This window comes from Sinocyclocheilus grahami, unplaced genomic scaffold (genome assembly GCF_001515645.1).
Source record: "Sinocyclocheilus grahami isolate Dianchi unplaced genomic scaffold, SAMN03320097.WGS_v1.1 scaffold39.1, whole genome shotgun sequence".
Lineage (NCBI taxonomy): Eukaryota > Metazoa > Chordata > Actinopteri > Cypriniformes > Cyprinidae > Sinocyclocheilus > Sinocyclocheilus grahami.
The window spans coordinates 3,161,865-3,187,631 of record NW_015505218.1 but is presented as its reverse complement, the minus strand read 5'-3'; the positions used below and the strand labels follow the sequence as shown (position 1 = coordinate 3,187,631).

General features: G+C 36.7%; 2 protein-coding genes across 3 annotated transcripts; both read left to right on the top strand.

Moving 5' to 3' along the window:
• The first annotated feature begins 984 nt into the window (after positions 1-984).
• Positions 985-3,933, top strand: LOC107581930 (vitronectin-like). The gene is made up of 3 exons (XM_016267623.1): positions 985-1,282; positions 1,373-1,512; positions 3,771-3,933. The coding sequence occupies exons 1-3, from the start codon at positions 994-996 to the stop codon at positions 3,831-3,833; spliced, it is 492 nt and encodes a 163-aa protein (XP_016123109.1). The 5' UTR covers positions 985-993; the 3' UTR covers positions 3,834-3,933.
• A 495-nt stretch (positions 3,934-4,428) lies between these two features.
• On the top strand, positions 4,429-25,406 carry aldh3a2b (aldehyde dehydrogenase 3 family, member A2b). 2 transcript variants are annotated; one of them, XM_016267622.1, is made up of 11 exons: positions 4,429-4,498; positions 20,836-20,998; positions 21,086-21,317; positions 22,256-22,341; positions 22,901-23,109; positions 23,183-23,300; positions 23,405-23,546; positions 23,669-23,835; positions 23,920-24,019; positions 24,173-24,411; positions 25,221-25,406. In XM_016267622.1, the coding sequence occupies exons 2-11, from the start codon at positions 20,837-20,839 to the stop codon at positions 25,236-25,238; spliced, it is 1,473 nt and encodes a 490-aa protein (XP_016123108.1). In that variant the 5' UTR covers positions 4,429-4,498; position 20,836; the 3' UTR covers positions 25,239-25,406. The 2 variants fall into 2 exon arrangements, with proteins under 2 accessions (XP_016123108.1, XP_016123107.1); XM_016267621.1 differs by lacking the exon at positions 4,429-4,498 and adding an exon at positions 18,425-18,576.
• Positions 25,407-25,767: the final 361 nt, after the last annotated feature.

Genomic DNA, 25,767 nt, shown 5'->3' with positions numbered 1-25,767 from the left:
AAGGGTAAAACAATAATATCTATACAAATGTTTTAAGTAACAAAAATAAGTGAACTTACTTTTCATTCAAATCAACCCATAGGACAGGCAAATTGTCTGAAATTCAGTTTGGTGACAAAAAGTACACGTTTCACTTTTAAAGGAATAGTTCACCCAAAAATGAAAATTCGCTGAAACTTTACTCACCCTCAGGCCACCCAGGATGTAAATGAGATTGTTTCTTCATCAGAACAAATTTGGAGAAATTTAGCATCGCATCACTTGACCAGAGGATCCTCTTCAGTGAATGCGTGCCGTCAGAAGGAGAGTCCAAACAGCTGATAAAAACATCCCAATAATCCACAAGTAATTCACAGTTTTAACTCCATAACTCCCACATAACTCCAGTCCATCAATTAACATCTTGTAAAGTAAAAAGTTGCATGTCTGTAATAAACAAATTCATCATTACGATGATTTTAACTTCAAACCGTTGCTTCCAGCTAAACTTTGAGTACTCTATCCATTATATTGCTTTCTCTAGGGAAAAATATGTCTCGTCTGAATCAGGAGAGAAATATACACAGATCAGGCACTGTTTATAAGCCAAAACCATTCTAAACAAACAGAATTCCAAACAAATATGCCAGTGAATTTTGATGTGAGAGGACAACAGGGGATGGACTTTTTCTCTGGAGGAAGTGCTTTTATTATGCATTTTGGCCAAAGTTAAAATGCCTTAAAGATTAGTTTACCTACCGCTTTTCACTTCACAAGGCATTAATGATGGACTGGAGTGGTGTGGATAATTGTGATGTTTTTATCAGTTGTTTGGATTCTCATTCTGACGGCACCCATTCACTGCAGAGCATTCATTGGTGAGCAAATGATGTAATGTTAAATTTCTCCAAATCTGCTCTGGTGAACAAACTCATCTACATCTTGAATAGCCTGAGGGTGAGTAAGCAAACGGTGAGTTTCAGCAAATTTTCATTTCCTTTTAATGTCTTATTAATGGAAAAAGAACCAGACATTGTGAAAATGCTGTACGATTTGAATGTTTTAATTTCTTCCTCAGTTGCCCGTGGTGACATGTTTGATGTGCCTGAGGATGATCTGACCTCTTCGGTGTCACCGGCAGAAGAATCAAATGTGACAGCCACCACCGCTCCGCTCCGAACCACCACAAGTTCCCCTCCTATGTCTCCTACAGTTCCACCTGATCCAGAAGCTGTCACCTGTAGCGGCCGCACCTTTGATGCCTTCATGCAGCTGAAAAATGGTTCAATCTATGCTTTCAGAGGTGAGGTTTGAGGCTGAATAGAATTACTATGCCTTTTTCTCAGTTCAAGTTCAGGCTGGCTACACAATGTCTTCTTCATTTGTGTTCTAGGGGACTATTTCTTTGAGTTAGATGACAAATCTGTCATGCCTGGGTATCCCAAACTCATCAAGGATGTGTGGGGCATCTCCGGTCCCATTGATGCTGCTTTCACACGCATCAACTGCCAGGGAAAAACATATATATTCAAGGTTTGTTTACGTCAGGTTAAATATTTAAGGGATAGTTCACCCAAAAATGAAAATTCTGTCATTAATTACTAACCCTCATGTTGTTCCAAACTTGTAAGACCTTCGTTCATCTTTGGAACACAAATTAGGATATTTTTGATGAAATCCGAGAGCTTTCTGACCCTGCATAGACAGCAACGCAACTACCACATTCAAGGCCCAAAAAGATAGTAATCGTTAAAATAGTTCATGTGAAATTAGTGGTTCAACCATAGTTTTATAAAGCTACAAAAACACAAAACAAAAATAATGACTTTATTCAACAATTTCTTCTCTTCCCTGTCAGTCTTTGAAGTGTGTTCACGACAGTACCACGCATGGTGCACGGATGCGCTGCCACTTGTTTCCAATCAGAGGAATGCACACACATACGCCAAATTCTGACACTGAAGAAAAGAAATTGTCATTATTTTTGTTTTCTTTGCGCACAAAAATTATTCTCATAGCTTCATAAAATTAAGGTTGAACCACTGATGTCACATGGACTGTTTTATCGAGGTCCTTACTACCTTTCTGGGCCTTGAACATGTCAGTTCCATTGCTGTCTATGCAGGGACAGAGAGCTCTCGGATTTCATCAAAAATATCTTAATTTGTTTTCTGAAGATAGCCGAAGGTCTTACGGGTTTGGAACGACATGAGGGTGAATAATTAATGATATAATTTTCATTTTTGAGTGAACTTTCTCTTAAAGGGTTGATTGACTTAACACTCATTTTGAAATCCAGATCTATTAATAAAAAAAATTTAAATACATTTACATGTTCATGACTTGAATACACCTCATGTATGATGAGTGTGTCTATCATTAAAGTTCATTTAGATATTTTGGGGGGTATAAAGTCACTTATGCAACCAACATACAGGGGAAAAAAAGGTAACACTTTACTTGAAGGGGTGTGCATAAGACTGACATGACACCTTCATAATCATGACACGACACATGTCATGAATATGAAGGAGGTTTTATGCATGTTTATGACAACTGTCATTAAGTGTCATTTGCTCAGTTATGTCATTTGTAATGCAAATATGACATTATTTGACCTAACCCTACCCCTACCCTTACCCCTAACCATAGCCCATAACAAAGACATCTCAAACAATGTCATCTTTGCATTAAAAATTACATAACTGAGCGAATGACATTTAATGACAGTTGTCATAAACATGCATAAAAACCCCTTCATATTCATGACATGTGTCATGACATGATTATGTAGGTGTCATGTCATGATTATGAAGGTGTCATGTCAGTCTTATGCACACCCCTTCAAGTAAAGTGTAACCGAAAAAACAAAGCAGGAAATGATGCCACAGACAGGACACCTGCATACTCTTATAACTGTGCTTCAAGGTCAACAATTTTATAAAAATATCAGATAATTTGACATTTTTATGACAAGTTGAGGTTAGTTCAGGTTGTAAAATGACATGGTGCGACTTTACAAACACTTAATAATGGTGAGTTAATAATACATGATATTTGTCAAATTACTTTTAACCTTGAACAAAATGTTTTAAAAAATATTTCTGAACATAATTAGGTGTTTACGCATGTGTTTCAACTGTAAGAGAAATATGTTATGGTTACACCACATGTCCACACGTCATGACATGTAAACTTTTGTTAAAAATATTCAGCTATATAGGTTTTTTCCTAACACTTGCATTTTACATAACACATGCTTTTTAACCTAGATAAAAAAAATATTCTTCTTTTTTTAAACAATATTTATTTCAATCTGCAATCTGTTGCCTTCACTCCAGGCCATCATGGAAGGGAAAAGGTGTATTTTTTTAAAGGTAATAGAGGTCAAAATAGATTGCTGCAAAGATGATGTATTTTTATAGGCCAAAACCAGAAACAAGTTAGCATTTTAGCACTTCCGGTTCAATTGTCCTGAAGTCAGTAAACATTTTGAATGGGTTAAATGCCTGAAATAAGGTTTGTGGTTAACACAACCACAGAGATACTTTCAAGTTTTATTCAAGACCGTAAAATCAGTAATACCCCCATTTTACTAACAAGTGGCTAAATAGGAGTACAGAGATTGCCTTAAACTTGTTGGTTACAGAGCTTTTTGAGGGAATTGGGGTGATACTAACTTTTGGGTTGGACTAAAAAATACATCTGCAGCACTCCATAGGTTGAAAATACGGTTATGCACCTTATGAAATAGATTTATTCAATATTTAATGTTTCCTTTGTTCCCACAGGGGACCAGTACTACCAGTATGTGTACAAACACCAGCCTTCCCATGAAGAATGTGACCGCATGACCAAATCCTCACCCTCTGTTGCCTTCACACGTTATACAAACCTGTACTGTGACTTGGATAATGTGTTTGCTCTGCTCTTTCAAGGCAGTAAGTCTGTGTGCATATGTTGTTTAAGCAGAGGTTTCAATAAATGTCCGGTTTGCTGAATTATTCCCTGTCCATTCAGTTCACGGGCATCACAAAGGGCCACGTTTCATTTCCAAAGACTGGATTGGCATCAAACCTCCCATAGATGCAGCAGTGGTTGGCCGGCTGTACGTTAGCCCTGGTCCCTCACCGTCTCCAGCCACCAGCCTGAGCTGGGGCCGAACCGGACCGAGAAAGAAGACCAGGGGTCGAGGAGCCAGAGTGAGCCGCTCGCTGTTCTGGGAAGACTTTGGATTGGATTATGAGGAAAGGTTTGTTAATTACTGAGGTTTGTTGAGAGGACATTTGCATACATGTATACCTTGTATATGTGTAGTAGATGTATAGATTATACTGTATGGATAAATATGTGTTATATAGGTATTATGGAGCAGAGAAGCGTGGTACAAACCAGAAAAAGGGCAGTGGAAGACGTCCATTTTGGTTTGACATGAGCTATGACCCGGATGACTACATAGATGTGGAGATTGTCCAAGAAAAGGCCACACCTGTGCAGAATGTCTACTTCTTTAAGAAAGGTACTTCAAACAAAAATAATGTTCTGTTGATTCTCCTTTTAAGGTAAATCATTAAAAAATATGTGTTCAAAACTGTGTAAGTCTAGAATAATGAATTTATATTTTGAGCAGCTGGGCCAGATTTGGCTGAAAATGTCATGCTTACATCATGAAAAATGTCTCTGGTTACGCATGTAACAATGGTTCCCTGAGAAGGGGAACCAAACGCTGCGTCACTGAGAGGGCGTTTTTGGGGAATGTCTTCAGCATGTTTGAAGCATGAGTATAAAAGGGAACCTGTAAAATGTGTCATCTATTTCTTGTCTGAAGGAGACATGCAGGAATTCCTGAAGCATGGCAAAGGGACGCAGCGTCTCATTCCCCTTCTCAGGGAACCATGGTTACATGCGTAACCTGAGACATTCCCTTTTGAATGGGAACTTTACGCTGCATCACTTTACCACCACTTTTGGGGAACGGAATACCCACGCAGCCATGCTGAAGGAATGAGTGCCTAAATGGCTGAACCAAGTCAAAGACTTGAGGAGTCCTCACCCCTGTTCCAGCAAAGCCATAGACCAAAGCTTCTCAAGAATGGAGGCCTTCACAGGAGAAAGTAAGCCTAACTATGCTCTCATTGAGGCCAGCATCCAAGAAAGCTCACAGAGAGCCTAGCACTCGAAGCCAGCTGGCCCATGAAGCTCTGCAGAGTGGAGGCCTAAATACAACACCTCTCAAATGAGAGGCGGCCTAGCAACACTTCATTCTACCTAGCCAATACCTATCCGAGCTCTAGGAGCGGAAGCCTCAACATGACGACTCTCTAAAACGAGAGGAGGCCTACTACACCCCACACATAGGATACCTTGAAAGGAGGCTCACAGAGAGCCTACAACCTGCAAAAGTATGTCCTAGCAGAGCTCTGGCGAGTGGATACCTCACTGAAGTTAACTCTCTGTAGTGCCTGATGACACTCGCAGTAGATGGCCAAGCTCTAGGAGAAGAGGCCTCAGCATGATGACTCTCTAAAATAAGAGGAGGCCTAACTGCACCCCACGCACAGGACATCTTGTATGGAGGCTCACAGAGAGCCTACCACTCACAGATGCTGTCCTAGCAGAGCTCTAGTGAGCGGAAGCCTCAATGAGATAACTCTCTATAGCAAGAGGAGGCCTGATGATACTCGCAGTAGATGGCCGAGCTCTAGAAGTGGAGGCCCCAACATGACGACTCTCTAAATGAGAGGAGGCCTAACTACACCCCACGCCCAGGACATCTTGTAAGGAGGCTCACAGAGAGCCTTCAACCTGCAAAAGTATGTCCTAGCAGAGCTCTGGTGAGTGGATACTTCAATGAAGTTAACTCTCTGTAGTGCCTGACGACACTCGCAGTAGATGGCCAAGCTCTAGGAGCAGAGGCCTCAGCACGATGACTCTAGAATAAGAGGAAGCCTAAATACACCCCACACAGGACATCTTGTAAGGAGGCTCACAGAGAGCCTACAACTCACAGATGCTGTCCTAGCAGAGCTCTGGTGAGCGGAAGCCTCAATGAGATAACTCTCTATAGCGAGAGGAGGCCTGATGACACTCGCAGTAGATGGCCGAGTTCAAGGAGTGGAGGCCCCAACATGACGACTCTCTAAATCAGAGGAGGCCTAACTACACCCCACGCCCAGGACATCTTGTAAGGACGCTCACAGAGAACCTACAACTCAAAGAGGCTGTCTGGCGAAAGTAGTTCTCAATTAAATATCTCTCTATAGCCAGAGGAGGCCTGAGGATGCTCGCAGTAGATGTTTTCCGAGCTCTAGGAGCAGAGGCCTAGCATAACGACTCTCTAAAACGAGAGGAGGCCTAACTATACCCCATGCTCAGGACATCTTGTAAGGAGGCTCACAGAGAGCATTCAACTCATTCAGAGCTATGGTGAGCAGAGGCCTCAAAGAAAATAACTCTCTTTGCGAGAGGAGGCCTGACAATGCTCGCAGTAAATGGTCAAGCTTAGGGCATCCTATAAGGAGGCTCATAGACCGCCTACAACTTGCAGACTGCCCCACGCATAGGATATCATAGAAATAGGATATCATCATAGGGGAACTATAGAAATGATTACTTTTATTTAGCAAGGATGCTTTAAATTGATCAAAAGTGATGATAAAGACATTTATAATGTAACAAAAGTCTTCTATTTCAGATAAATTCTGTTCTTCTGAACTTTCTATTCATCAAAGATGTTTTCAGCATAATAATAATAAATGTTTTTTGAGCAGCAAATCAGCTTATTAGAATGATTTCTGAAGGGTCATGTGACTGGAGTAATGATGCTTAAAATTCCGCTTTGAAATCACAGGAATAAATTAAATTTGAAAATATATTCAAAAAGAAATTAGTTATTTTAAATATAAAAATATATCACAATATTACTGTTTTTGCTGTATTTTGGATCAAATAAATGCAGGCTTGGTGAGCAGAAGAGACTTCTTTAAAAAACATACAAATCTTACTGATCAAAACCTTTTGACTGTGTATTAAAACTAGTGCTGTCAAATGATTAATAGCGATTAATCGCATCCAAAATAAAAGTTTTTGTTTACATAATATATGAGTGTGTACAGTGTATATTTATTATGTATATATAAATACAAACACATGCATGCATATATTTAAGAAAAATATGTTATGTTTTTATATAGAAGGCATAAATATAAATTATTAATAATAATTTTTAAAAAAATTCTGAATGGGGGGGATTCTCCCGGTGCTCCCGATGGCCAGTCCAGGCCTGCACAGTGGTAAACATGCCTCTGTCCCAACTTTTTTGGAGTGTGTTGTAGCCATCAAAATCTAAATTTGTTTATATTTACAAAATGCAATTAAGTTGGCCAGTGAAAACATTGGGAATTTTTTATTTGTAATTTAATCAATTAAATAAAGGTTAAAGAGAATAAACAATTAACATATTCTTGATTTTATGGCATTTCACAGAATGTCCCAACTTTTCTGGAATTGGGGTTGTAATGTATTTTACAGGTGCCCTGTTATGCTCTTGGGCGCACCTGTCGTGGCGTCATAGGCTGCCGCCTGCCAATGTCAAGTTCATTGTTGTGTTTAGGCTGCATCCGAAAACTTAGGCAGCTGACTTGTTGCCTCACTGCTCTATCAGGCAATGACTTGCAGGCAGCGTTTACGCACGGAGGCACCTCACGAAACTGATTTCGGACAGACTTCTGAGGCAGAGTTAGGGCTGGACAAAATTTATATCACAATATATTTCTTAATTTCGGTTGATACGATATAATTCCGATATCGATATGAACACTATTAAAAAAAGCCTCGTAAAAACTGCCAAGAACGCCCAAAATAGATGTCTGTGCAAACAAACTTATGAAAAATGAATATGCCAAGTCTATGACACCTCATATAAAACCATATAATATTTTAGAAAAAAAACAGCACAAATAAATTAATGTTCACCTTTTATTTGTATTTAGCCTTCATACAAACAAGAAATGTGAAATCACTGTCAAATAATTGTCTCACACTCACCTAATTAATATTAATATGTTTAACTATAGGCTAACATACACTACCAGTCAAAAGTTTTTGAACAGTAAGATTTTTCATGTTTTTTAAGGATGCTCTTCTGCTCACCAAGCGTGCATTTATTTGGTCCAAAATACAGCAAAAACAGTAACATTTTGAAATATTTTTATTTTTATTTTTTCTATTTGAAAATATTTTAAAATGTAATTTATTCCTGTGATTTCAAAGCTATATTTTAGCATCATTACTCCAGTCAGATGATCCTTCAGAAATCATTCTAATATTCTGATTTGCTGCTCAAAAATCATTTATTATTATGTTGAAATCAGCGGAGTAGAATTTTTTTCAGGTTTCTTTGATGAACAGAAAGTTCAGAAGAACAGCATTTATCTGAAAGAGAAATCTTTTGTAACATTACAAATGTCTTTATCATCACTTTTGATCAATTTAATCAAAGTATTTGATCAAAGTATTAATTTCCATAATTAAAAAAAAAAAAAATCATGCTGACTCCAAGCTTTTGAATGAAATAATGTATAATGTTACAAAAGCTTTTTATTTCAGAGAAATGCTGATCTTTGGATCTTTCTATTCATCAAAGAATCCAGAAAAAAATTTACTCAACTGTTTTAAATATTGATAATCAGCAAATCGGCATATTAGAATGATTTCTGGATCATGTGACACTGAAGACTGGAGTAATGATGCCGAAAATTCAGCTTTCATCACAGGAATAAATTACATTTTAAAATATATTCAAATAGATAGCAGTTATTTTAAATAGTAAAAATATTTCAAAATTTTACTGTTTTTGCTGTATTTTGGATCAAATAAATGCAGGCTTGGTGAGCAGAAGAGACTTCTTTAAAAAAAACATGAAAAATCTTACTGTTCAAAAATGTTGACTGGTTGTGTAGGCTGATTATTCTTATAGATTGAAACAAATGAGTTGCTGCAGAAAACAAAAAAAAGAGCAACAACAAAAACATGTTGCTGGAGACGGGAACTGATTCTCTGCCAGCAGGAGGCGCTTTGAGAGCGGTAGAACTAGCGGTTTCTCCAGTAATGGCTGTAAACAAATCAGCTCCACTCATGAATGCTTCTTTATTAGATAAAATGAAAATGCCATCGAAACTTTTCTGAAGACAGTCCGTTCCCTTCAGAGATACATTCATATAAAACACCCGCGACGTGTTATGATTTTGAAACGTGCAGTGCTCATGTTTATTCAACAAAGTCAAATGCCACAAATAAATCAATGTATGGGAAACACTGGTAATGTATATCGAAATATCGGAAATGTGTTTAAAAATCATATCACTCTTATTGAAAAATATTATATCGCGATACATATTGATATTGAATTATTGTCCAGCCTTAGGCAGAGTAACGGTTTAATGATCTACATCAAAATATAGAGCGCTTTGGTGATAACTAAGTGAATATTTAATTACTGCAATATTAATTTCTCACTAGAAATGACATCAAAAGTGGAAAACGTTGATCAAAAACTTTTAACATTTAACGTACAACGCCACATGCGGTCTCTTGGCCTCCGAATGAACGCCAAGAAGAGTGTTCTCACCCCCTCTCAACAGACTGTTTTATGACCGTTTATTTGGATTCCGTTCAGATGCAGGCCTGTTTGGCTCCTGCCCGGATTTCCAGCCTAAATGCATGCATGGCCCGCTTCAGGCTAGGCCATCATGTTTCTGTAAGCACTTGTTGCAGGCTCTTGGGCCTCATGGCCACAGCCTCCCCTGTGCTGCCCCTGGGGCTGCTTCATATGAGACCGTTCCTTTGGTGGATGAAACTCTTAGGAATCCGCTCGACAGGACCTGCCTAGTAAGGCCTTGCCTAGTAAGTGTGTCGCGCAGTTGGTTTTGTGCACTTTCAATGTGGCGGGACCCCCTCTACCTAAACCACCAAGAGGGTTCACGGTCACACACCCTGGACAGGCATGTGCATGTCTTCTCCTTTGAGCTCAAGGCAGATTCCTCTCCCTGAGAGCGGTTCACGTCCCGAGAGTCTTGAACCTCGCAGCTGATTTTCTGTCGAGACAGAAACTCAGATCAGGGGAATGGATGCTGAACTGCCAAAGGTAGCCCGGATTTGGGACTTGTTCGGCAGGACGGAGATCAGTTCCAGTGTCCACTTTGGTTCTCCTTTAGTTCCCCAGCACCTCTGGGCATAGATGCGTTCGCTCACCTGTGGCCGAACCTGACACTGTATGTGTTTCCGCCTGTCAAGCTGATTCTGGCAGTACTGTGCAGAGTGAGGGAGAGCGGAGTCCATCTCCTGCTAGTGGCCCCGTTTTGGCCTTCCTAGACGTAGTTCTCGGAGCTGATTTCTCTTCTGAATCATCCTCCATGGGAGATTCCGATCAGAAGAGATTTGCTATCTCAGCTTCAAGGCAAGATCTGGCACCCTCAACCCGAGATCTGGAAGCTGTGGGTATGGCCCATAAAAGGCCACCAGCTTTGACTTCTAGTCTTCCTGCCGATGTTCAGGAGACTATTGCTAGTGCCAGAGACCTTGGTTTTTGAGTCATGGTGTTTAGCTCATGCAGTAGACTCAGTCAGCTACCCTGTAGGTTCAATACTGGAGTTCCTGCAAGAAAAACTTGTGGCAGGGGCGGCGGCTACTACCCTGAGAGATTATGTTGCGGCTGTCGCCGCACGGAGAGAGTTAGATGACATTCCCCTGGGGAGACATGGGTTGGTCTGTTAATGGAAGCTCCTTTTGAGCCCTTGGAGTCAGCTCCAGAGTGGATTCTGACTCTCAAGGTTGCTCTTTTGTTGGCGCTAACTTTGTTGAAGCTAGTTGGGGATTTGCAAACTCTCTCGGTCAGCGAGGTGTGTATGGACTTCGCCCCAGGTCTGGTTAAAGTAACCTTACGACCCAGGCCAGGATATGTTCCCAAGGTTTTGTCTGCATCTGTGGCTTCCTCTCAAGCTCTTTTTAGGGGAGTCCCCCTAGCAGTATTAATTTTGACAGCTAATTTTTATTTAGTTTTAGTCATAGTCTTTTGACTAAAATGCCATTTAGTTTGTCATATTTTAGTCATCTGAATTGTTTTTAGTTTTAGACTAGTTTTAGTCGACTAAATATCATAAGATTTTAGTCAACTAAATCTACAGTAAATTTAGTCGGCTAAAATCTAATGGGTTTAGTTACAGTGTAATACATTTATTAAGCATTTCTCTAAAATTTCCAAACTCATTGTATAGGTTTGATATTAAGGTTTTATCATGATAGACACCGATTTAACTGTGGTGACACAACATGCCTTTATGTTCAAATTAAATAAAACCACTTCTCAAAGAACAAGAACATGGTCTACTTTTTAATGAAATACCAATGGTTATATAGGCTAATTATGCATTCTTTATAGCAACTTGTTTACCATATTCTTCATTCTTTCAAGCAGACATATTTATTTCTATAAATAAATTTAGATTAATCTTTAAGGCTACTAAAGTTTTTCAGTCAAGAGCAGTGCGTGATTTTCTGTCTTTCTTTTGTTGCTTGATTAACATCAATGACTCTAAATTAGGCTGCTGTCCCTTTAAAACCGAATGCACAGCTGCAATGGATGCAATGTACTGATACACATTCTCCCTGCTGTTTACGTCCACTTGAGACGTAATCAACTGTGTTTACGTGAATTCTCATCAAAACGGACATTCTGTGTGTAATTCTCTGTTCATGCGACGCGAAAGAGTACTTGCGCGCTGAGACGCTTTCTGTGTGTGTATGCTTCAGTGTCTGCGCTCAGAAAACCAGACCGAATTGAGTTCTCTCTTGCGTCGTCAGATTTATCCATATGTCTGCTCTTCTCTTACTCCCACATATTGACTTTTTTTGTATGTTTTATGCGACGTGCAGCAAGTGTATTTTAGCTTATGTCCCGCCGATTCATATGTACGCATCTAACCCCCGAACCATGCAGCAGATTCCTTCTGAATGAATCTCTTCCCAAATCGTCCCTCCCTAACATTTTCGTCTAGTTTTTATTCATTAACGAAAATGTCAATAGATTTACGTTAGAGTTTTTGTCATTCAAAAAGAGTTTTAGTTCATTATCGTCTCGTTGTCGCCTGTGAAAAAAATGTCGTTGACGAAAATTATGACTTAAAACTTGTTAAAAATGACACCTTGTTAAAAAAGTGTTTGTTTTTCAATACATTAATACTTTTATTCAGAAGGGATGTATTAAATTGATCAAATGTAACAGTAAAGACATTTACAATGTTACAAACGATTTCTATTTTAAATAAATGCTTTTTGATTTTTCTATTCATGAAAGAATCCTGAATAAAATTGATCACGGTTTCCACAAAAATATTAAGCAGCACACAATGATAACAAGAAACATTGATACTAATAGGAAATGTCTCTTGAGCACCAAGTCTATTATAATGATTTTTGAAGTTATTTATTTTTAATTAACTATAACAATAATTAAATTACCAATAACATTTCACAATATTACTGTTTAAATGATTTTTGATCAAATAAATGCAGCCTTGGGTAAACATTCTTACTGACACCAAAGTTTAGTGTGTATGTTTTATGTTAATAAAACATACTGTATTTGTATTTTTTCAATATTCATATTAATTTTGTGGTATTTCTCCTCTAGATAAATATTACAGGGTGGACCTGCAGACTAAACGGATTGACTACGTAAATCCTCCTTACCCAAGATCCATTGGCAAATATTGGCTGGGATGTAAAGAAAAGGACATGCCAGAAAAAAGAAAGAAACAAGGGTTCCATATTTGAGTTGATAATAAAGATTTGTTAGTGATAATGTTATTGCTTAATTAGATGCCATTTATGAGGATTAATCTTTACTATCAATATTATAGTTCTCGAAGTATTCCCGATGTGTTACATTACAGTAATATCTGACAGTAGTTTTGCATGCATTAGGATAAAGCTTCTAATGACCTTATTACTATGATTCAATATGATATAATGTTCTCAATTGAACTTATGAAATTTGTCATGCTTTGATATGTGCAAAACATCTAACTTATAAAACATATCCTAAAGCAGTACTGAAATACATTGCATGCTGGTCAGCAATTTATAATAAGCAATATTTGGTAATAAAAATAAAAATAAAAAATTTCTAATCTTCATTTCTAAGATCTCAACTTATGCTATTATGCAGCATTTGTTGTTTAATCTACAATAAATGTATATGTTTTTATTTACTTTGAAAGTGTAACAGATGATCCAATGTATGAAACATAAATTTACAGAGATGCAAACTGCATGCCTGAATATAGAAAGATGGTTATATTATATTATATTATATTATGTTATATTATATATTATATTATATTATATTATATTATATTATATTATATTATTATTTAAGAAAAAAATAAAAAATTATTTGTTACCTGAATTTGATAAAAATTAAAAGAATATTGCATGCCTCAAAGAAGGTAAATGTGCTCCAGTTGTATCTTGAAGTATCTTTAAAAAAGCTAGTAGATTAAGTGTAAGCTTAGTTATAAAGATATGGAAGAGGAAGTTCCTCTGATTTCACATCCTTCAACTCCTATTTATCCCGATGGCAATAACATCCTCTAGTGGCACTCATGAGTGTGGCACAGTAGAGCAGCAGTATGGCCACTAAGAGGTGACTGAGTGCGAGAGTATTGAGCTATGAGTGAACACCACTCTAACGGCTAAATGCCATACACTTCTATACATGTTCATACATAGACAACAGCTGCACAACAACCCAAGACAGGAAGTGAAGTGTTGGACTTGCAGATTTTTATTTTTATTTTTTAACACTGGTTATGCGGAAGTGTAACATTTCTGCATTTTAAACACCCTTTGCCTTCAGCAAACTTTGCAGATGTTGGAATAAATATTATTTTCACTTGTAGTCCTTCAAGCTCTTTTCTTGAGCTGTGACATGTAAGCAAGTACATTCAAGTGATATCCTCAAAAAAAAAAAAGCTATGAATGTTCTGAATGGGTAAAGACTCTGTGATAACAAGAGACCCTCTGATGAATGCTGATAGCAGCAAGTCACATCACGCTCAACATACTTTCACATTTATATTAACTAACTAGAGTAAAAGGGGTAAGATACCCCCGGGTGAAGATAACCCCCCTCACCCTAAGTTTGTTTCTCTTTTCAATAGATGGCACAAAATCTCATATCAACACTTTTGATGAATGACAATGCTAATTTTTTCATTGTCATTTTATCTAAGTATCAGCATTTGTGAGATTTAGTCAGTTTGAAACAGTTTTGAGGTTAACTGACTTAATTGAAATTGAAAATAGTGATCTATGAGATTGTATTATGTTTAATATAATTTTATTTTTTGTTCCCCAGAACTGGGACAGAGTGCCACATTGTTATTTATATTATTATTTTAAAATGTAATACTTATTGTAATAAGTGGGGTTATTATTCAATTTTTCAATGAATTACCTTTCAGACCTATACTTTCATGAAAATCTATAAATGTATAAATGAGTGAACTCATTTAATTTGCATTTATATTGTTGCTATTATGACATATCTTCAATTAAAATATGGGCAATTAAGTATGTAAATATTAATATGCCTATACATAAGTCATAGAATAAATTTACCTTTAGATTAATCTCTTTTACTGGGATTCTACTGTCTTTCATCGGTTATTCAATTATTCAACTAAATTGTCAAAATACAATTGAACAAATGTTTCTATTTATTTCCCTTAATAATATATTGACTGATGCATCATCACCCTGCACATGCTAAACGTACATATGTTACAGTTTAAAAGTAAATGTGCACTGTTCTTAAACGGATAGTTCACCCAATAAAAATTATGTTATTCATTTGTTAATCATCTACTCAACCTCATGTTTCTCCAAACCTGTATTAGTTTCTTTCGATTTATTTCCCTTAATAATATATTGACTGATGCATCATCACCCTGCACATGCTAAACGTACATATGTTACAGTTTAAAAGTAAATGTGCATTGTTCTTAAACGGATAGTTCACCCAATAAAAATTATGTTATTCATTTGTTAATCATCTACTCAACCTCATGTTTCTCCAAACCTGTATTAGTTTCTTTCAGTATTGGGGAAAGTTACTTTTAAAAGTAATGCATTACAATATTGCATTACTCCATAAAAAGTAACTAATTGGGTTACTTAGTTACTTTTCATGGAAAGTAACTTGGTGCGTTACTTTTGCGTTACTTTTTGTCACCTGGGCTGGGCTTGCTCATTTTCTTAAAATAACAAAATACCCAAAAGTTTTATTTTTGGTAACTGTAAGGGCCCTTTCACACCCTTTCACTCAGGCTGTAGGAAGTGCCTCTGCACCCCACTCCCAATTTCTTTCAACGCGGGGATAGAACAGATGTCATTTAAAGGTGCAATCTGTACGATTATTTTTATTAAAATCTCCAAAAACCACTAGAACAGTGTTATACTGTATATTTTGCTGACTTGTGTATTTACATTATCCCAAATGTTTCGAAGAACGTTTAAATCCAGAGAAATAAGCAATTTTAACTAGCGACACGGACCGTGTCTATAGTGTCACCTGCCAATGATGTCATACAACCTCGATTTCCGTTTTTGTTTTGTATAAAACATGGAAACACCAAAGATGCTTTAATATGTTGTGCGTTTTATTAAACAGTTGACGACCGCGCAGAGTAGCATTATAATAAAACTTTCAAATGTATCTAGTATGAAAAAACAGCGCTGCTTTACCCCACATACGCACGAACGGAAGGAGCGGAAGCGCTCGACTGTGGCATAATAAAAGCACCGCTGCTTTCGAGCCGTGTGTCGCTCTCGTCTCTCATTAGTAATTGCTTCAGCGGCCTCGTTTCACTTCGACGGCTTTCCGCCTCACTCTGCTTCATACTACGATGTTAATAAATCTTATTAGCTCATCCATGAACATGATTTCTGCCTGAGTCCCGTCGGATTACATCGGCTGTGGGGATGAAGAGGACAACTCCCATGATTCCCCACTCAGTCACGGCGTCATCAAACTACGCCTTTGTTTCTTTGTTTGTTTTGAATACGCGCCCTCTAGCGGTGAAAACTTACATATTGTACCTTTAATAAATGACATCTTAGTTGTGTTACTTGTTTGAAAAAGTAACTCAGATATTTTGTTGTAAATTTAAAAGTAATGTGTTACTTTACTAGTTACTTGAAAAAAGTAATCTGATTACATACATTATTTGCATTATTATACCCAACACTGGTTTCTTTCTTCTGCTGAACATAAAGTAAGATATATAGAAGAATGCTGGTAACCGAACAGTTTGCGGTAGCCATTGACATCCTTAGTATGGAAAAAAATACAATGGAAGTCAAAGGCTACCATTCTTTTAAATATCTTCTTTTGTGTTCAGCAATTCATTTCAGAATTCTGATGCTTCCATAGGCTTAAAAACAAAGTCATTTTTGTGTGTGTCTCTACTCCGTGTATGAGTGCATATATGCCTGGTATGTGGGAATGTGTGTGTTTGCATTCATACATTTTCTTTCCAATGGATCCTCTGTCTTTTCCCACTCCTGGGGCACAGTACTGTCACAATGGTGCTAATGACGTGTCATCGCAGCTGTGTTCCTCTCCATTCACAGTCTGCAAACACCTGAGGCCGTCTTTTTGTTTGATGTGGAAACATCTACCATTTATTCTGCCAGTTTGGGGAAATATTTCAAGGAGTTCGGTCAGTTTTCATACTTTAGAGGTATAGTGCTACTGAGAAGAATTTTTGATACAAAGCCAAAATGATGCCACAGAGATCCACCTGAAAGAGAAGGAGCTATGATAGAGTATGCACAGATGCTGAGGAACTGTTTTCAATGGCTGGTGAAGAGCTGGGCAGTTTAAATGCAATTTAATAAGCTAAAGTCTACAAATAAAAACTTTCTCAGGTAATTTGAATTCATTTGCATTTCTTATCTGTACATTTGTGCACATTGTATATTTGTCTGCCTGATCCTGTATGACAACAGTCATTCACTTAAAGTTCTTAATAATACCTCTTTCCTGTCTATGTGCTATACATTTTTTAATGAAAAAATCTTTAAAGAATTTCTATGACCATGTAACTATAATATGTAACAACAAAGTTAGGCTACTAAAACACTGCCGATTCTGGGTACTAACTGATTACATGTAATCTGGTTTATGTAATCAGATTCCAAAAATTAAGTACTTGTAATTGAATTATGCATTTTAAAATACTCAATCAGATTACAGGTAGTTTTTTATTGATTACATGATTAAATTAAGTAGCCTATATAAAATTGCAAAATAAATCTATCAGTACTTTTTTTACTTAAATACATAAAAATTGAGTACTTTTGTACTTTCACTCGAGTAAAATTGAAAAAGGAGAACTTTTACTTTTACTGGAGTAATATTTTATTATACGTATCTGTACTTTTACTCAAGTACTTGATTTGTGTACTTCGTCCACCGCTGCTAGTCAGACGAATTGAGAGGCCACACAGAAATTGACTGCTAGATTTACATCAATCTTTTTTTTTTTTTTCAACATTTCAAAATTGCATCAACTACTGATGAACACGTTACATTTTATTTGAATGATCATGCAGTGGTAATGTTATGTTTAATGCACTTCGTGTTATTAACAATGAATGGAATATTTATTCTAACTCTTTGTATTTTTATATCAATTTGCTAGCTTATCCTATTTAAAAGTAATCAAAAAGTAGTCTGATTGTATTACCCAATATGTGTAATGTAGTGGATTACATTACTACTAACTACTATTTTTGTCTGGTAATTTGAAATCAGTAACGGTATGTCATTTTCAAGTAATCTACACAGCACTGAACAAGAGTGACTGGCATGAGAAGTGACCAATTAGGCCTAACATGCTCTTTGCTTTCAGCTGACCACTAAAAGCATAGATGGCCTAAGTCCAACAAAAAGCCTTAACGAATTCTTCTGTGCTTTGCATCTTCTGTCTGATTAGTATTAGCTTACAACATTTATGATTTGCACATTTAACCCTATTGGTTACATTTGTAACAGAAGTTTGAAGGGTTGCCTTATTGTTTGCCATTTTCTGTTGGGTTAAATATGAACTTTCCCATCGTTTTGCAGTTAGCCAAGAATAACTAGCATGGAGTATTTATTAAGCTATGTTTTAAATACACTTTAGACTATAAAAGATGTAGAATACATGACATGTTCTCTCTAATCTAGCATTAAAACAAGCATGATTCTGAAAGTATTACATCTGGCGCATTAACCCAAATGCAACGTAGCCTGTTGTAATCTGTCAGTGTACCTAAATACACTGCCTCAGGGCTGGCTTTGACGCTTTGTGGCCGCGCCCACTGGAGAGACTCCGCCCCCTCCGCTTGCGTATCTACTGTTAACGGAACAGTATTGTTTCATGTTTACGATCGTTCAGCTTGACTGCGCGCGCGGTCTGATCTGGACGCTTCATCTGAACGCATCACAACATATACAGCGAAAGGCGTGGACGCGCAGGTTAATAACCAAAGGTAATGTACGGAACTAAGGCTTTTTGTTGTCATTCTCGAAAGCGTATTAATCGATTGCCTAGTAACAAGCCTCTGACAGCAGCGATGTCGTGCAACAATGTAGTAAAATCATTTCTTCTGAGAGTCCAACCTGTTATAAACGTGTAATTGCAACTGCGTAAGGCTACGAGACACCATGAATCTTAACTTTATAATCGTTTTCAGGAGATAAATGAGACAAATACGTATATTTTCGTTGCGTTTCTGCATGCACGTATGACTATATGACCAGTGTTGGGGGTAACGCATTACAAGTAACGCAAGTTACGTAATCAGATTACTTTTTTTCAAGTAACTCCTATAACCCGTATGGACGGCAAATACGTATATTTTCGTTGTGTTTCTGCATGCACGTATGACTATATGACCAGTGTTGGGGGTAACGCATTACAAGTAACGCAAGTTACGTAATCAGATTACTTTTTTTCAAGTAACTAGTAAAGTAACGCATTACTTTTTAATTTACAAGAGAATATCTGAGTTACTTTTTCAAATACTTTTTTTTTTCATTGTATTGATTGACAGCTCACCTGTCCCCATGTTGAGAGAAATCAGATGTTATCCAGATTTAAAAAGTAACGCAAAAGTAACGTAACGCATTACTTTCCATAAAAAGTAACTAAGTAACGTAATTAGTTACTTTTTTATGGAGTAACGCAATATTGTAATGCATTACCTTTAAAAGTAACTTTCCCCAACACTGTATATGACTATGACTATGTCTCATAGTCCGCTATGTGTGCGTTGCATAATTTCTAAACTACTGTGCACTGCTGCCAAACTGAAATCAGGGCTGTCACGTGACTACACTTTTTCCTAACTGCTATCTATTTTTATTTTATTAGTAGTTATTTGACCATTTAATTACTTAATTAGTAACTATTAATTACTAGATATTTATTATTAGAGACTAGAAATTAGTATACTGTGTACTAGAGTGTATTTACTAATTTATTTAGTCATTTAGCAGACGCTTTTATCCAAAGCGACTTACAAATGAGGACAATAAAAGCAGTCAAAACTAACAAAAGAGCAACAATATATAAGTGCAAATGACAAGTCTCGGTTAGCCTAACACAGTACGCGTAGCAAGGTGTGTATATATATACACACATACACACACATACATGCATATATATACAAACACACACATACGTATATATATATATCCCCATATCTGTTAATTGGCGTCATCACTCTGTCTCCTCTCCACCAATAAGCTGGTGTGTGATGGGCGTTTTGGTGCACTATGGCTGCCGTCGCATCATCCAGGTGGATGCTGCACACTGGTGGTGGATGAGGAGATACCCCATGACAATGTAAAGCGCTTTGAGTGCCTAGAAAAGCACTATATAAATGCAACTAATTATTATATATATATATATATATACACACACATACATATATTATACACACACACATATAAAGCTAGTGTTTGTTTGTTTTTTGTTGTTTAAAAAAAAAGAGATATAAATAAAGTAGAATTAAAATAGAATAGAAAGTGCTAGAGTTAGAGGGTCAAATAAAGGTGGAACAGATGTGTTTTTAGTCGTTTCTTGAAGATGGTTAAGGACTCAGCTGCTCGGATTGATTTGGGCAGGTCATTCCACCAGGAGGGAACAGTTAATGAAAAAGTCTGTGAAAGTGATTTTCTGCCTCTTTGAGATGGTAAAGATGATAATAATTGATAAAAAACTATTATTATTACTATTAAATAAATTAATTATTTTGATCATTTGTTACACTGTAGAAAAAAAAGTTACCCTCTAAACTAAAAATAAAAAAACAGATTAAAATTTTTTTGTAAATAAGGTGGTGTCAAAGTTACAACCTGCTGCAATAAGAGCATTGCACTTTTCTAATCACTTTGAATTGAATTGCTCATGATAATAAAAAAAGCTGGCATTCTGAAAGCTCATAAAATTGAGTATAAATCTATGTTAAATCAATAGAAACTGAGATGTGGTTATAAATAACATGATGTTGAAAACATTTTTAAAGTGCAGGCTCAGAGACAGCCATGTTGTTATGCAAAGTTTTAGGTCGTGAGCTGTCATATGATTTCTGATATTGTGAAACAGTTTTGAAACACTTTTTAAAGGCCCAGATGTCAGTCCATTACTTGGCTCTCACTTATAATTTATGAGATCAATGCGTGAAGTTTCCCTAAGTGTGACAGAAGTATAACTTGAGTGAAATGAATGACTTCCCCTTTCACAGTATGTCTCGAGAGCAGAAAGCAGTGGATCGTGCCAGGAAGGCCTTCCTCACCGGCCGGAGCAAATCACTGGAGTACCGCATTACCCAGCTAAAAAACCTGCTGCGCTTTGTCAGAGAACGACAAAATGAAATCACAGAGGGTCTCAAAAAGGATCTCGGAAGGGTTGGTGACCCATCAGCTTGTGTGTTGTCCATTCCTAAACATTGTTTGCTTATGTAACTGATCTGTGTTTTATATATCTGGTGACAGAGTGAGGGTGGAACTCCTTTGTATGAGACTCTAGGTCTGGAAAGTGAGATTAACCTGGCTGTGAAATATCTGAAAGAATGGGCAGCTCCTCGACCCGTGAGCAAGAGCATGATGACCATCTCAGACCAGGTCTACATCCAGCCTGAGCCTCTGGGAGTAGTGCTGGTCATTGGGGCCTGGAACTACCCCTGGGCAGTCACCATCGGGCCCCTCATAGGAGCTATAGCAGCAGGTAATGGAGGTCTATTGAAGACCATCTGAAACAATTTACATGAAATGTGCAAAATATCATGAATAAAAGCTTATGAATTCTTTATGTAACCTATAAGCATATCTAGAGGCCTTGTGTGGTCTTAAAGTCTGAGGCCACTGCTATGGCATTTTTCTAATTTAATGCTTTTTATATTCATCTTTTCATATATCAGTTTAACAACCATTTTGCTTTAATAATAGCAACACTCAAGCTGAGTGATCACATTTTATCAGCGCCCAAAAATAATTAAGAATTATTTTAGGATTGTATAACTTTTTAAAGTCAGAATCTTCTGTTTATTTTCAGGTTTGAATTATTGATACTTAATGATACTAAAATAACACTGGGCTGTACTTTGTCCTACTTCTGCGACACTGCCCTGTGCTAACAGACCAAAGTACACTTGCATAAAGAGCTCCCAGTGATATTTTAGATTTTTGTGGTAAAGTTCAGGAAGGCATTTACATGACATAAGGCATATAAAGTGATATTTATTTGTTTGTTTATTTATTCTTTGAACTTTATTGGCAAATCTTAAATTTAAAAAATGTAGTAAATATGCAGTAATTGATTTAAACTCACTATCACTGTGCACAAATCTGTCTGTTATCTGTCTTTAAGAATGTTATCACCCTTTACTAATTCAAATGTCAAATATATCAATATATGTATTGTATATATTTTGTGTATATATTCAAATATATATACAAGTTGTTCATATATTTGCAAGTGTATATAATTAGAGTATTCAGCACCAGAGATACATTTGAAGTGCTTAATAGTGAAAGAGTTTTTTTTTTTTAGCTATACTTCTACAGTATTTTTAAAGAGCTAGGGTTTTACTAGTGATAAAAAATGACTGTAATTTTTTAGTGTAAAAAAATATTGTCATATTACAAGGAATGCTGTGTTGGCAGGCAATGCAGCTGTAATCAAGCCATCTGAAGTCAGTTCTCACACTTCCAAAGTAATGGAGGATTTCTTACCGCTTTACCTGGACAAAGTGAGATTCCATTTATTCATAATTTTCTGAATGAACACAAAAGGGCTTTGGACACCGTGCCTTGGGCTATTGTCATTCTAAGCCCAATGTTTAACCCCAAGTAAAGGTACATTTTACAGTGGTAATTTTGAAGCTGGGTTAGCACCGCTTTTTAAAGGTATTTAAAGGGGTCGTATGATGCTTTTTTAAAGATCATTATTTTGTGTATTTGGTGTATCAGAATATGTTGACATGCTTTAATGTTCAAAAAACACATTATTTTTCAAATACTGTACATTATTGTAGGTCCTCTATGCCCCGCCTCTCTCAAACGCCTCGTTTTCTACAAAGTCCCTCCTTCCGACAAGCGCAGTCTGCTCTGATTGGCCAGCTGACCCTGTGCATTGTGATTGGCCTCCAAAGAGAAAGGAAAACTTGAAATTGCATCATATGACCCCTTTAAACCATTTTTTTTAAGGTGTAGAATGACCCAGGGTTAACTATTTCAAGTGTGAAAAGCCCTAATATGGCTTATAAACCCCTTTAAATAAAAAGGGCTAATAGTTTGGGTTGATCTCAGGAGCTGTATCCAGTTGTCACCGGTGGGGTGACAGAGACCCAAGAGTTGCTCAAGCAGCGGTTTGATCACATCTTCTACACTGGAAACGGCACAGTGGCTAAAATCATCATGGAGGCCGCTGCTAAACACTTAACCCCTAGCACTCTGGAGCTGGGCGGAAAGAGCCCGTGCTACATCGACAACAACTGTGACCTCGCCATTGCCTGCCGGTCAGTCGATTCAGAACGAATCCTTCGTTTGTGAAGCTGTAAAATGATTTGGAATACATTGAATTCTTTACAGGCGTATTGCATGGGGGAAGTACTCAAACTGTGGTCAGACCTGCATTGCTCCGGACTATATACTGTGTGACCCCAGTATGCAAGACAGAGTGATTGAAGAGATCAAGAAGAATATTAAAGTACGTATGTTATTTGTGAATGACAGTTTGGGGCCTGGTAACGACCTACGAATGTAAAATTTCAAATGAACTAATACATACTTTCTTTTGTTTGTGATGATCAGGATTTCTATACCGAAGACCCCCAAAAATGTCTGGATTACGGACGCATCATCAATCAGCGCCACTTCAAGAGACTGATGGCGTTGTTGGAGGGCAGCACCGTCGCTGTGGGCGGTGAAAATGACGAGTCGGAGTGCTACATTGGTATAAATGACTAAAATGTGCTGCATTGCTAATGCTACAAGTCATTACAAGCACCAGTTTAGAAGCTAATGAAACCGATTTATTGTAATTCTCTGTTGCATTCGAAATGTGTTTCCTGACAGGTCCAACAGTTTTAAGGGACGTGGAGCCGGATGCCAAGGTGATGCAGGAGGAGATCTTCGGACCTCTGTTGCCCATCCTGACAGTTAGCAGTGCAGATGAAGCCATCAAATTCATCAACCAGAGAGAGAAACCCCTTGCCTTGTACATCTTCACTTCAGACAACAAGGTTTAAACTGATTATTTGTTCACAATATATAGAAGGATAAAGTTTTACTTAAGACAACTGTACAAAACTGTCCTTTCTTTATAGCTGATCAAGCATATGATTGCGGAGACCTCTAGTGGTGGAGTGGTGGCCAATGACTGTTTGATGCACTTCTCAGTGAGCTCGTTGCCTTTTGGTGGAGTTGGTGAGTTCTTTTAATGAAAACTTTTTCTTTTACATAAATAGAACAGTAATTTTGACCAGTCAAAGATGTCCATGAGAGAAGCTGCAGAAGCATACATGTCTTGCTGTGTTGTGTGGACTGTACTGGATCTCAGCTCTTTGGCTCCCCCTGCAGGTAACAGTGGGATGGGCCACTATCATGGCAAGTACGGCTTTGATAACTTGAGCCACTTGCGTGGCTGTCTAATCAAACAGTTGAAGATGGAGGGGGTGAATAAGATGCGTTACCCACCACATACAGCAGATAAGCTGGGCTGGGCACGCTTTTTCATCCTCAAACATGTCGACTTCGGCAGCCTGGGCCGCATGGTGCTGCTGGCTCTGATGGCCGTCTTTGTTGCAGTGATTTTACAGGTAACAGATTATTATATCCATGTGAAATAAGATTTTTGAAACTATCATACATGTATGAAATTATTGAGTATTTTATGCATTTGTTTTGTGTTAAATACAGACGTTTATAGAATATTTGTATATAATTTACACATACACATTTTGTAATGTTTAAAAATGCAATGTAGATATTAATATAATATGTATATTTAATATAAATTATATTATTATACATATAAAATATATTGATACTGTTAAAAATGTATACAAATTAAAATCTATTATTATTAATAATAATCAAAATCAAAAGACTACTAGATGGTTATTATGTATTATTATAATATTATATAATAAACATGAATCATTAATAATATTATATGTAAACATGGTTCAAATATTATATTAGATTAGATTATTATACATATAAAATATATCGATAATAATTAAAAAAAAATAAAAACAGAAGTTCTAGTATGATTGAAAATGCCAATGTTCAGTTAATAAACTGTATTAATATTAATAATCAAAATAGTCAATTCTTCTGCCAAGTAATATATTTTATTAACATATAAACATATAAATATACTGTATAAACATGATTTAAAATAGTTTCATAGTTTTTGTATTATAAACAGTTTATGATATTACAGCTTTTTTTAATTATGAAATATTACAAATAATTTTCAACTTAAATAAAATGAAATACAATATCAGAAAAGTGTGCATGGCTCATCCAATCAGATATAAAAAGCATATGAGCTTTTCGTGTGACAGAGTCATTTTTTAAACAAATTACTAATTCACAATTACTATTTTTTTTTCTTTAACAGAGATACTTTACTGACTAAGAATGTGAATAATATGAAGAAATCTTACCAAGACCTTGGACGGAAGGTCGGCTAACTCCTACTGAAGTGCTGCTTCCCTCATTTGCCTTAGTTTTATTATCATGGCCGTGATTCATTTCAATCATTATGACAATGCTGCATTTTTGTCATTTAAACCAACATACAATTTTAATACAAATTATTATAATATCTGGAGCACTTTAATCAGTGTCTATTTTAGAATACACTCTTTTAATTAAGCTCAAAGACCCTTGCCATCCTGTCCGGGATGTTTTTTTAAAGAAGGAAATGAAGGTCTCTCAGAATAGAATGATTTTGTTTTCTTACGCAATATAAAAACGCATGACTTATAATATTTGCTATTTTGAATAAGAAGTCCAGCATTTTGAAGAAATGCACATTTCAAACAAGAGTCTAATTGTGAGTTTTGTGAATCGTTAACAAGTTATATGGTTCAATCAGATTTATGAAGAATTGTTTCATGTGAAGGAAATATTATTGTCGAAAATACAGAATATGTAGTTAATTT